The sequence below is a fragment of the Genypterus blacodes genome, unplaced genomic scaffold (assembly GCF_046128005.1).
Source record: "Genypterus blacodes isolate CSIRO-AG114 ecotype Tasmania unplaced genomic scaffold, CSIRO-AGI_Gbla_v1 ptg000147l_1, whole genome shotgun sequence".
NCBI lineage: Eukaryota > Metazoa > Chordata > Actinopteri > Ophidiiformes > Ophidiidae > Genypterus > Genypterus blacodes.
The window spans coordinates 755,001-767,716 of NW_027466949.1; the positions used below are offsets into that span (position 1 = coordinate 755,001).

A 12,716-nucleotide genomic window follows, 5' to 3' on the forward strand; every position below is an offset into this window, starting at 1 on the left:
CTGCGACGGAGGCTTTCGCTACCAGACCCTTTGGCAAACGGTTTTGGAAAATGATTATTTTTGGATGCGGTTATGTTTTTGTCGCCATTAGAGCTACAACCAGAGGGAACAGACAGGAATGAAGGGGCAGCTAATGTTGTTCTGAAAAAAACTGACAGACTTTACAAATGCTAGACATACTTTCTCATCGCTGTGGGAAAGGTAGGAAAAGGAGGGTGTATGCAGATATCAATCTGAATTGATGGATATTATGGGAATTCTTCAATGTGGATTCACGATGCCATAAAAGAGACAAACTTTCATTTTACGTCGGTTGAAGAATTGATCAAAATGGTTTATAGTGGGAATACCTGACAAAGATACAAGGTAGCTCATGAACCGCAGTATAATAATATATTATAATAAAATCTTTATGAGAGCTATTTGTCCAAACGATGTTTTGACTGCATTAAAAGCAGGATACCGTTAAGAAGCTACAATAACAGTGAGATAAATTAAGATAGAGGTCACCCAGACTCCTGCCACCAACAAACCACTTCACGACTGCTGGCACAACGCTGGCATAAAGACCTCTCTCTCTCTCTCTCTCTCTCTCTCTCTCTCTCTCTCTCTCTCTCTCTCTCTCTCTCTCTCTCTCTCTCTCTCTCTCTCTCTCTCTCTCTCTCTCTCTCTCTCTCTCTCTCTCTCTCTCTCTCTCTCTCTCTCTCTCTCTCTCTCTCTCTCTCTGTCTCTCTCTGTCTCTTTCTTTCTCCTTGCCCCGATGTCACGTCAAGAGTTCTTTTTTCATCGCTTAATGACCCCGGTTCATTTAACGAAGCTTCACCTGATCCAGGACCCCCCAGGCCCCACATTAACTCGCGCCCGGAGCGGAGGGCTAATTCTGGCGCCGGCACATTGGAACGGCGCGATGCCCTGGAAGCGTTGTCAGAGGCGGCGGCCTAAACAAAGGCTCCGGCCCTGGCTTCCCCTGTCCTCTCCAGCAGGCAGAACGGCTATTAATGAGGATCTATGGCCGAGAGCAATGGAAGCCCTCGGTCCCCCAGCCATGTCCATCAGGGTACTTAGCCCCATGCAGTCATTAACTTCTGTTACTAATTGTCAAATTCATTAAACTAATCCTTCCCCCACATCCGGATGTCTCCTGTGGAAATGGATGGAGAGGGCTGAGTTATTAAGATGTCAGCTATGGGGAAGATTAAGGCCAGCAGACATGCTCCACAAAGAAACGATACGGCCATTAAACTCTATATCAAGGTAGCGTGTGTGATATACTTTGTAATTATATATACATTCATCTTGGTAGGAGAGCAAAAGAGTAGTTCAAATGTATTCACAGTCACGGCTACTGCCCTCAGTCAAGATATGCATCTGCCCGGAAGATACACACATGACAATCGTAAAGCACCGAGTCGGGCAGCCGGAGAATGCGGATATTTTATCAGCTCCTGGCTTAAAGGTGCGAATACGACACGCACACACACATACACACACTCGGGCTGGGTAATATTCAACACTGGAAGCCATTAACGGCAAGCAAGGCAATTAGAAAGCCATGAAATATTAAAAATTCAATATTCATATTCATATTGAATACATCAGAACCCTCATTAGCTCTCTCTCAATGGCTGTCACAATGAGGTCTTAATTATACACCCGAACAATACAAAGCTCCATTTTTGCGAAATGGTGGGTTTCCAAAACGCCTGTCCCAGTCTGTTCTGACGACGAGCAAACCGCTGGCAGATCTCGACTACGACAGACACAAGGCCGCGTATTTCCATAACAAAAATCCTCTTATTTTTTCTCCCGGGACCAAAGTTGTCAATGTGCGCTTTCTATCACATTACTGCTCCCCCGCACGCCGCGCGCCTGTGCCCCATGGCAGGGAGGCGTGCGAGGAGACGGGGTTGAGAAATTAATTAGAGTGGTTTGAATGACACGTTGCTCAAGGGCGCCGGGGTACGTCACGCGCTCTCCATTGCCATGTCCTTATTGTCATATCAACACCGCTTCTAACCCCATGGCCTCCCGTCCCTTCCCCCTTCACTCCGCCACTCCGCCGCTCCGTCTCTCCTCCTCCTCCTCGTCCCTCTCCTCCAGGATCCATCAAGTAAGTGACTGGACGCGACATGGTTTTAATGTCCTCTCCATTAGATCAGCTCTGGGCCTGTTGTAATGTAATGGGATTGTTCTCCCCGCTGTTCCACTACATGGTGGGAACACGGAGAGGGGGCTGGACCTCGTTGTAGCAGCTCAAGTCGATGTTGTACAGAGGACAAGGCTAGCTGGGGTCAAGCAATTGTGTTTAATGTAATGTGGACATCGTCCTGGGGCGTGTCGGGGCTGTCCTGACAACTCAGACATGGCAAAGTGACAGGAAGGGAGGAGACGCTGGTTATTTGTTTTAAATCAGCCTCCTCATCATCATTCTGTACAGAGAGTCATTCACCAAGGTGACTCCAGGAGTTGTGGAGAATGTGAAGCGGGACTGGGACAGGATGAAGCTCAGTGCGCATGTACAACAACACAACGAATAGAGTCCTTGATTGTCTGATCCGGCACAATCAAGCTACTAAGGGGCATGCCAAACAAACATCATCCAAATCCCTGTCCTAAGAAGAAGGCCTTCCAGAGACGCTCACTTTGGTAAATCTGTTTGTAGCAGCTGCTGAAAGACGGGCTCTTCCCTTGTGCTCGTGGAACCGGGCTGGCGAAATGACTCACTGCATGTCAGTCCTCAACCAAGCAGAGTGATGGAATAAGAAAAACAAAACCTTTCACAAAGCCATCTGCACATAAACCTCAAATGCCCCAACTGGATCCTGGGAAGTAAGAATAAGCTGGGGGAAAGAATCATCCTCCAGCGAGACCGCGGCGCAGGTGTGAGCGGACTGCACAGGATATGACACAAGACATGGCCTCATCAGCGCGGTGAGTGAGTGACACGTATCAACGCAGCGAGCAAGAGGCCACGCTTTGTTTCCAGAAGTGAAGAATGAGGGGGAAGCTGCAGACTTCATGTACGGAGGAGCTACTGTAGACAGGGCAAGCTGCCTTTCGTTGCCAAGTTCGTATTTGTTTAGTTTTCAAGCCCGTTTAAGACGCACAGACACACACGTGTACACACACACACACACACACACTTTTTTAGTCTCAAATAGTGATTCATTTACAACGCCAGAGCTGTTTTCAGCGATAGAGACGGAGCGTAAATATGCCGTGCCGCACAGCTGGAAAACATAGAAATTCATCAGGGTTAAAAAGTGGAGAGATTAACGTTTCACAAGTTTCCCCTCAGATATATATGGTTACGTAAACACAGGCCCAGTCATCGGGAGGGAGAGGTTCCTTGGCCAAAGCAAGCACAAAGCCCTGGTTTCAGCGGGCCAAGGACAAGGAGGCTTTCCATATCAACACGCGTGGAAAACTAAATGCTGGGAAGCAGCAAGGAGACACAGGGCGGCCTTTTGCTGCATGTTCATGAATACTGGCAATTCAAGTAAAAAAAGAAAAAAAAGAAAGTCAAATGCTGATGGTTGTAAATCGGCGATCACGCTACCTGTGGTCTCGCACGATCAAGTTTATCGGAGGGGACAGGAAATTGCGCCGCATTTCTAAGCATCCTAGTTGTTCCAATATAAGTAAATATCAGCGCAAAAACTATTTCCTGCAGGGGGGTTTAGAAACGGTCGCACTACCAAGATCTGTCATTGCGACATTCCGTGTTGGCTGAGGTCGGATACCGCCGGAGGCCTTCTGAGGCCGGCAGCTGCTTCCAGAAACCAAAGTACAACAAAATCAAAGAAGAGAGTCTCTCGCCATGGAAGAGGTAAACTCAGTCGGTTGCTTTTCATGGTCCGTAACAACCACCTAGTCCGCAATGGCGTGCGCACGCAAGTTACACACCGGTCTGCAAACACACACGCACGCTCACAATGTAAATGTTTTTCTGGTGAGGTCAGGTTCCAGGCTCTTGGCATCTTGGCTCCCCTGTCCTCCCAAGTCTCCACAGCTCCAAACAGACGACCGTGGACTCTCCCTCCTTCCCCCCCCTTTTCCTCCCCAGAGAGAGACTGGAGGGAAATATAGTGGCGATGCTGGTTTAACGCACTCCTCAGACTCCAGACGGGTGTTTTTCTACAGCTGGTTATGACTTTAGCTGCAGGAGGTGATGGGGCCTGCCACAAATATTTCTTGAGGGGAATGGTTCAGAAAACAAAACATAAAAAGCCCTCTTAATTTTTGGGAGTAGATGAATGGCAGCGAGTTGAAAGACCTAGCGCTGTTCCCGAGACGCCGCTGGGTAACGATCAGCGTATGACAGCAAGAGAAGGGTTAAGAGGCTGTTTTTGTATTTATATGACATCACTACTTTACTGATATTTAAAGTTTTAACTCTCAACTCTCTCCATAACTCCGAAGTATTTTAAAATGGCTGAATTCTGACAAAACTGCCCGGTATCCAAACGTGACGACGAGAAGCCAAAACTGTGATTGTCGGATTCGAGGACTAACTTCAAATGCAACTTTCAGAAGAGAGAAGAAAGCAAACGCAGAAGAGATATTTTCATCAGGGGTGACAGTGAAGATGTAACAATGGGCCTTTTATGATCAAACGCAGCAGCTGTTTTGAAAAGTAGGACATAAAGGCAATTTGAAGATGAAAAATGACAAATCGCACAATGCCAAAAACAAGAAAAAGAACTCAAATTTGGTCAAGTTGGACCGAATACGTACGTACGACGATGACAGACTCCTCTCGGTTTGTAATTCAACAATCAAACACAAATGAAGAAGAGAAATAATGACGGTAAACAGAGGAAAGTGAGTGATGTGGGTACATCAGTGCATGACAGAACGTATTAGCCGTTAGCTTTAGATGAATCAAACCTCGACGTACGAGTACAAAACAGCATCAAAATAAAAAAGAGAAAAAGAAAAAGGGAACATGCATAAACACATGTTCTTGGTTGGAACAATGTTCAACCAAGCAGTGGTAGTGGCTCATGCCCTTGGCGAGGCGAGATAAGGCTATCAGCTTCCATCATCGCTAAACAAGATTGAGCAAAGTACATTAAGCAGAAAAATACAAACAAATTACAAAGGCTTGAGGCAAGGCTCTTTATCTAATGTTTGCGGGGACTGTTAGCGTCAGTTGGAGGGAAATGGCCCTGCGTCTAATAGATCCTGTCCCGCCACTTCCACACGGCCGGCGAACAATGCACAGCGCCATTATCTCGCCGCTAATGCTATCCTTCCTCATGTGCAAAACAAGGCTGCAATCTCGACCCCACCGCCACCGCCGACCAACATAAATACAAGGCGGCTCGGGCCAAAAGGAAGAGATAACAATGGCTATCACACGGAGAGGCGACGCGGACACAGACGGACAGCTCCATGGAGGAATCTACGTACAATATAGAAGCCTGCACGTACTGTATGGTCACGGCGGGGCAGTGTTAGAACAAAACCAGGAGGTGTTTACCCATCAGATTCAGACTTAAACAGCTGCAAAAGAAAAGCTGCTTGAACAAGCTTCCTTCAGCTTTGTTATTGATCTGATCCCCTAAACCCTCGCTGTGACCTCAGAGGTCATGATTTATGTATTAAGCAGCTTTTTAAAGAAATCCATTTTCCCCAAACGTACGTCTAATGCGGCACCATGCTGGTAATCAGAGACGGGCTGTGTGTTTGATTCCGACCCCCTCCCACCCTCTCCACCTCCACCTCCACCCCTTTCACTGCGCACACCACCGGCTCCACACCTCAGCTCCCTGATCAATACTGCAGTGCTCCTAAGTCGACTGGAGACGCCCCCCACCCCTCGTCTGCCCACCTCCTCTCCTCTCCTCTCTTCTCCTTCCACTTCTCCCTCGGCCCCACCGTCTCCTTTCTTCGCAGCGGGGTTCACCTCCGTCGGGGCGTTTGCAAACAGCGTAGCGCCTCGGCTTCTGAAGGCGGCGGATGAAAGTGTGACGACGATACAATAGAGAGGCGAAGGTGCCAGCAGAGGAAAGAGAGGAGGAGTGAGGAGAGGAAGAAGAAGAAGAAGAAGAATGTTTGGACTTGTGGACAGACTGACTCTTCCATCTCTGAGGGCCCCACTCTTGTCTGCTGATGTCGATAATGGAGCCGCGTTACAGGCTAAGGGGAAGTGTGTGTGCGCGTGTGTGTGTGTGCGTGTGTGTATAATAAAGGCAGCGGTAGGAAGCGGGGGGCGGGGGGGAGCCTGTGTGCCGTTTAAGAAAAGGATTATCTCACTAAAAAACAAGGTGATTTAACGCAGAGCAACGGAAGGGAAGGTTTCATCTACAAAGGCCAAAGGTCTCAATGTGCTTCTCCCGGAAAGTTCCCAGGATATCAGTTATCACAACTGTAAAAGACTTTAAACAGAAACAGCTTCTCTGAGAAGTCGGCGGCCTTACAGGGAAGGAAATGAGGTTTGAAAGTAACATTTCCATCGTTCTCAAAGCCGGGTCGCAGTACGACAGAGATGTCACTGTGCTGCTAATTAGAGCTGGCACAAAGGGACGCGTGCATAGATATCATCTATTGTTACTCATCACTCTAATGAGCTTAAAAGTCTTTGTCTTTATTCATCGGGTCGGAGGAAGCAGAGTTTCGCCACTTTCTTTTTACGTATATATTATCTATTAGTGATTTCAACTCTAGTTACAGTAACTCTGCATGTGTTCTGCCGTATCTGCTGCGTGAGTTTTGGGGTTTCCCTGTTCTAAAATGTCGTCTTTAATGCGGAATCCTCTTTAAAAATGGAAATACGCAGCTAACAATACCAGCTACCTGAAATGTAACACAGCGGCGGCAAGGAGTTTGAGTCAGGTTTGACAGCTGACAGCCAAAGCGGAGAAGAAAAAAGATGTGTAGGTGGGAAGTGATGAGAGAGAGAGAGCAAGGGAGAGAGAGAGAGAGCGAGAGAGAGAGAGAGGGGGAGAGAGAATGTGAGTGTTTCCTACTGTATGGTGCTGAGAGAAAAGACAAACCGGAGCAAAACAGAATAGAAGAGGTGTGTAAGAAGAATTGTGATCACGTGAGAGGCCCTGACCTTGAACAGACACACACACACACACACACACACACACACACACACACAAACACACACATACACACACACAAGCAGGGTCACAGGCATAAAGAGCCACCGTGTCAGGTCACAGAGCACAGCGAGCGGGATAAAGGACTTGAGGGATGCGATATGACTAATACGAGGGGCTTTGCTGGCCTTCGGGGGGGGGGGGGGGGGGGCGTTACAGCCAGGGGTGACTGACACTGCTGATCTGTATCACACATCAGAGCAGATCACAGCAGAGCAGAGCGGATCAGCCACACACACACACTCACTCACACACAGTACGGTCGCACAAGCTGCACAACGGGAATCAACCTTCTTCTTTAGCAATCCAAACTGGTAAATTTGGAGCATTTAAAGCAGCTTAGTGAAAGTTTGGCGCGCAGGTTTGTCGTGTCATGAGACTGGCAAAGAGGCACAGGGACGTCACGCGTGTCCAAAAGTGATAGATCTCCCCCCCGCCTCTGACAAAACTGTTATTTCTCCCCCTGAAAGACCGGGTTCAAAGATCAGCACCCGCCAGGATGGGACAGGGGGACGCCGCGGCCTGCGCGTCTATCAGGTTACACACTTCAAAGGGACGCCGCTATACACACCCAGCGATGAGAGCAGAGGGGCCACGGATAGAGCTGCATTGTCACTCCGCCATTATCACCGGGGGGAGGATGGACGGCTCATCTTTTTTCAGTCATAATTGGCCTCCACCCCCCCGACCCACCCACTCTGTCAACAATGGTTCAGAAGAATATGATCTCCTCCTTTGAATCCTCTCTTTTTGAATGGATCCAAACATTCTCCAACAGGCCCAGAGTGTAAGATATGGTTCTCTGCGCGCTTCCAGGAACGATCCATAGATGGCACTGTTGGCTCATGCTACGACCGGAGCTAAAAGAGGAGGAGGAGGAGGGAAGAATCACCATTTAAAGTCATCAACTCTTGATCTGAGAGAGGGAGAAAAAAAACGCTGCTTTCATCTACGCTCAAGTGTCATTTGCCAAATATAATCTTGTAACTTCTAATTAATTCAAACTGCTAGAAAGAATCTTTCAAAATATCACACTTTCCAAACAGAACAGGTTTTTTTTTTTTCTCCCTTTCCCCAGCTAAAACTGTTCTTTTTCAGCGAGGGTGATTTAACAGCTCATTATCAAACGAAGTGCTTTCTTTCCCCCCTCCTTGCTCCCTCTATCATTTCCTTTTCCAATCAACAACACCACAAACTTTATGGTGGAAAAAAAAATACCTGACTTTCCTGTTATTCGGAAGAAATACGAGGCAGAAAGTTATGCATATGTGTTGAACATAACTCAGTATGACCATAATCCGTGATTTATACGGAGGAGATATGAGACGTTTTGACAGGATTGTGTGAGTTTTCAAATGCGGGGGAAATGAAGTGATTTATACGAGTTTCGTTCTTTTCACAAACGGCGCCGATTAGCAAACCAAATGGTGAGAAAGAGGGGGAAAAAACGGGAACTTTGGCTCGCTGTAACTTGTAACTTGAGATAAGAAAGTTTTGAAGTCGATCGTTAGTCGTATGCTTGACATCACTCAGTGAGGGAGAGCGAGAGAGAGGAAGCCTGGTGTTTATGGTGCAGGTCTGTTGATGGCGGTGAGAGGAGTAAACAGGGTAGAGGACTGGAGGTCTGCTCGCCACCGAGGGCCCCGTGGGAGTCCAGCTGCCCTGCCCTATGGCCCCTCTGACTGGAGAGGTCAGACAAGAGAAGCCCTGGAAATGGGAAATTAGCAGCCCTTTGCAATCAGAGCCAGCACTGACCACAGGGAGAGTCGGCGTGTTGCATCGCATACCAAAGATGTAAAGCTAAATAAATACGGAATACACTGTTGTGCAGTGTGTGTTTGACTTTGAATACCCGTGAGAGGTGAAAAAACAGACGAACCAGACTGTGCGAACGCGCGCGTACCCGCAAGAAAACACACAAACAACAGCTCTCTCATGTAGCTGCACGTGTAAAGGCACAGATTTATACAGAAGATGACAAAGAAAGTGAGGCAGAGGGCGCGAAATGCCCCGAGGCAGCCTGACTGGCCCCTGCCACTCAGGCGGTGTGTGTGGACATGCAAGGGGCCCTGGAGCAGCCCTGGGCTCCGGATGAACATGTCTCCACACAGACCTACAGGAAGAACCAGGGCAACCTCCCCCTCTCCCCCCCATCCTCCACCTCCTCCCATTTACACCACGTCAAGCAGACTCCCATCGTAACAACAAACTCTCATCCGCCGTCCCATAACAAGCTCTTAAAATTTGATGCTGCCAGCTAAAATGAGAGATTTTGTGTGTGTGTGTGTGTGTGTGTGTGTGTGTGCGTGTGTGTGTGTGTGTGTTTACAGAGGGGAAACGTGTTACATCGGATCAATCCCGCACCCGGGCGTCTGTTTGCGCTGACAGCAGGGAGAGCTGTTGCTGCTCTTGAAGTGTGTGTCCAGGTAGCTTCCTCATAGCTGCAGGCAGTCAGGTAGGCAGTGCCAGCAGTGTGTGTTAAACACACATACAATTGTCTCAAAACCTGTCAGTCAGCCACCCTGCACCACATCAGACCACAGAGGTCTCATACATAATTTGGCATCAAATGAATATTCCTTCCATGGCAAAAGTGGCATTTGATGAAATATTAATTTGGTGGTTAATTTTTGCATCTGATCATCTCTTAAATGAGGAAAAAAAGAGTGGATTTTTTCTCTCCCTGCGAACCCATCTGTTGAAGGGCACGTCACTCTCCACAACTTCACACACAGATCAACAGAGTTATTTTCCCTCTATTCTCACACTAAGATTAAAAGAGACCCTCCGCTGCTTTAAAGGTGAAGTGAATGAGTGTAAAATAAGGCAGAAAGGACGACGGGAAAAAAACACTAAAAGCACCAAAATGGCCAACATAACCTCCAGTGCAGCTCGGTTGCACTACAGAATAAGTACTGAGGATTTTTAGTGAGTAGCAGGGGCCAAGATGGAACGAGACAAGCCGGACATCTCAGAGACTGACGGGCTACTAAGTGACTCCAAATCCACGGAGAGAGCGTCTTGTAAAACATCTCGACGCTGTGACATACATCATGAACCTCGGCCGAGATGAAAAGTTTAGCGGCGCTCTGAGAGCTTGTTCGCTAAATAAGCATTCAAGCGTGTGTCAGCGGGGGCAAAGAGTCAAAAGATGGCTACTTTAGTTTAGACTCCATGAAGCGTCGCAACAGTGAGTTCACTTAATTACCGTGGCGATGGAGGATGTGTTGTTTTTGTTCGTTTTGTTCGTATATGTGTGTTGGCAGGATAACTCAAGCGGTGATTGACAGATCTAGGTGGGCATTGAACCAAACATCCTGGATGGGAATTCCAGATTTTGTTTTTCCGTTTTGTTACTGTATCACTGCAAGGTAGGACTCCTACAGTCATCGAGTTCAGATGAGGCTGATTTAGTATAGAACAAACTGTTTCAATACCTCAGGTTTGTATGTATTCAGAGGCTCAATCTGGAATATTATCTTATAATCTATTAATATCTCCTTTAAAATAAATAATAAAGACATCAAGGGGTAACTTTTTGATTGCTGCCATGTCTTTAGTGTATGATCCTGTACACACTGTATACTTCCACCTCAAAGCTATAATGTAGTGGTTAGAATTCAAGATCAAGGACTCAGATTGTAAAGATTCTATACGTCTGAGAGCTTAAGTGGGACTGTGAGTTTCCATCTCATTGATATAATATGGAAACTTTGCAAAAAAAGGTAAAAGAATTGACTAGTAAATATCTTATTAGAAACATGAATCAACTGGCTCACTCTATTCTCTTGTATATGGACTGGTTTCTCCAAATCCCATTTAGACTAGTGGACTTAATAAGAGCGAAGACGCAAGCAGGAGGGACCTTCATGTAATCTAGTCATTCATCTTGCTTTAGTGTAGAGACACTGCTGCAGTAATAAAGTCTGTGTTCTCTCACCATGTGGGACAGATAGGCCTACCTTGACCAGGTGCAGCAGCTGATACAAGTCTTCCACCTCGTCCCCCTCTGTCTCGCTGTAGTCTCGGCCGATTTCCAGGCTGGAGCCCTGGATGGTGCGTCTGTACAGGGGCAGGTCCATGGCTTCACCGTACAGCTCTATGGCCTGGTGGCCTACGGTCTGGTACATGTAGCTGTCCAACTCATCTGAGTGCAACAAAATGACACTGTAGTTGAAGATTATATGACATAAATGTAAATACTACAAGTTAGAGCGTCTCATAGTCTCTCCTAATGCCAGAAACAATAAGATATTGCACAGGATTGTTGAAACTGCTGATTGGAAAGAGCTTCTGATAAGTTTTACAAATATTAATCTTCTCACATGCGGGCCTGAAAAAGGAAAATAAACAAGTCCCCATATATTTGGCATTATAGCATACATACTAATTAACTTTAAGATTCTTCAATCTCAATCACCTGAAGTAACTGTTCAATAACCTTTTAAAATTGCTGTAATTGCGTTAAATCACCTCCACTGAAACAATAAACTTAATGTAACATTTAATTTATAAATGTGTGTGTAATTCTCTGTAATCTGATGACACTCTTAACTGGCTTTCTGTCCACTTAACACTTTACTTTTACACTTTTCTGTGGGCTTCACACAAACTTCTGCAGCACTTTTGTTTACTCTTCTTCTTCTTCCTCCTCCCTAGGTCCACTAGTCAGCAGTGCAGCTGGCTGGCCCACATAGCCTCAGTGGCCCTTGTGGATCTCTCTCACACACTCACACACACTCTTTCTCTCTCACACACTCTCTCCCTCTCTCTCACCTGTGTTGGCGGGGCGCAGGTTGGCCAGGGCTGCGATCTTGTGCCCGGCAGCGACGCACTGCATCATGTTGTAGCAGCTGTCTTTGCCCCCGCTGGAACACAGCATGACAAATAGGCACGTTGGAGTCATTAAGATGCAGACCTATACATTACCCCGCCGGCATACAGTTAGTGACGTGGGAATATGGCGCCACAGTGATGAAGAACCTGTTTGAAGATGCTGCGTCTGCTCTGTCTTTCCACTGCGTTCTACTCTACTCTCTTCCGATCCGATTGAACCGATAACTTCAACATTTCTGCTGTTTTGATTTGAACGCTTTGTTTACGTTTCCCGTTGACAGAATATCTAAGTAATTCAGTGATTTAGTTACTTAAATGTTAGCAAAACATCAGACAGACAAATAGTATCGTTACCTTATCAACGCGACCACTTTCATCTTCTTGTTTTTTGCTCTAGACTTTATAGAAAACAAAAGTGCTGTCTATAGTTTTACTGTAAATGTTAGCTCATAGAAGCAGGCAGCATCTCTGCATAGCAACTGCTGCATGTACACAACAACATGTGAGAGCTACACTTCCGGGTTGAAACAGGACCCGACTCTATTCCCGAGCTGCCCGGTAATATGCCTGATAGCAAATATTCCATTCTCCCTTTTTGTCCCTCTTACTCTCTCACACAGATCCACCCAAGGAAATACACACACACCAGCAGATTCAGGCATGCTGAAAAAGTAGCCTGTACAAACTTACAGTATTTAAAACTGGAAATACTGCTACCATTCTGCTATACCTCCATATACTGCATGTGCATTGACATTGACATTGACA

At 46.7% G+C, this 12,716-nt stretch overlaps 1 protein-coding gene across 1 annotated transcript in view; it reads right to left on the minus strand.

The window, feature by feature from the left end:
- The window catches only part of dph6 (diphthamine biosynthesis 6), a 50,732-nt gene extending 38,290 nt beyond the window's left edge, over positions 1-12,442 (minus strand). Inside the window, exons 1-3 of the mRNA XM_076165635.1 lie at positions 12,303-12,442; positions 11,889-11,980; positions 11,075-11,259 (exon numbers count right to left, since the gene is read on the minus strand). Of these exons, the coding sequence (XP_076021750.1) occupies positions 11,075-11,259; positions 11,889-11,980; positions 12,303-12,325 (300 nt within the window). The 5' untranslated portion in view covers positions 12,326-12,442. The remainder of the gene's footprint in view (positions 1-11,074; positions 11,260-11,888; positions 11,981-12,302) is intronic.
- Positions 12,443-12,716: the final 274 nt, after the last annotated feature.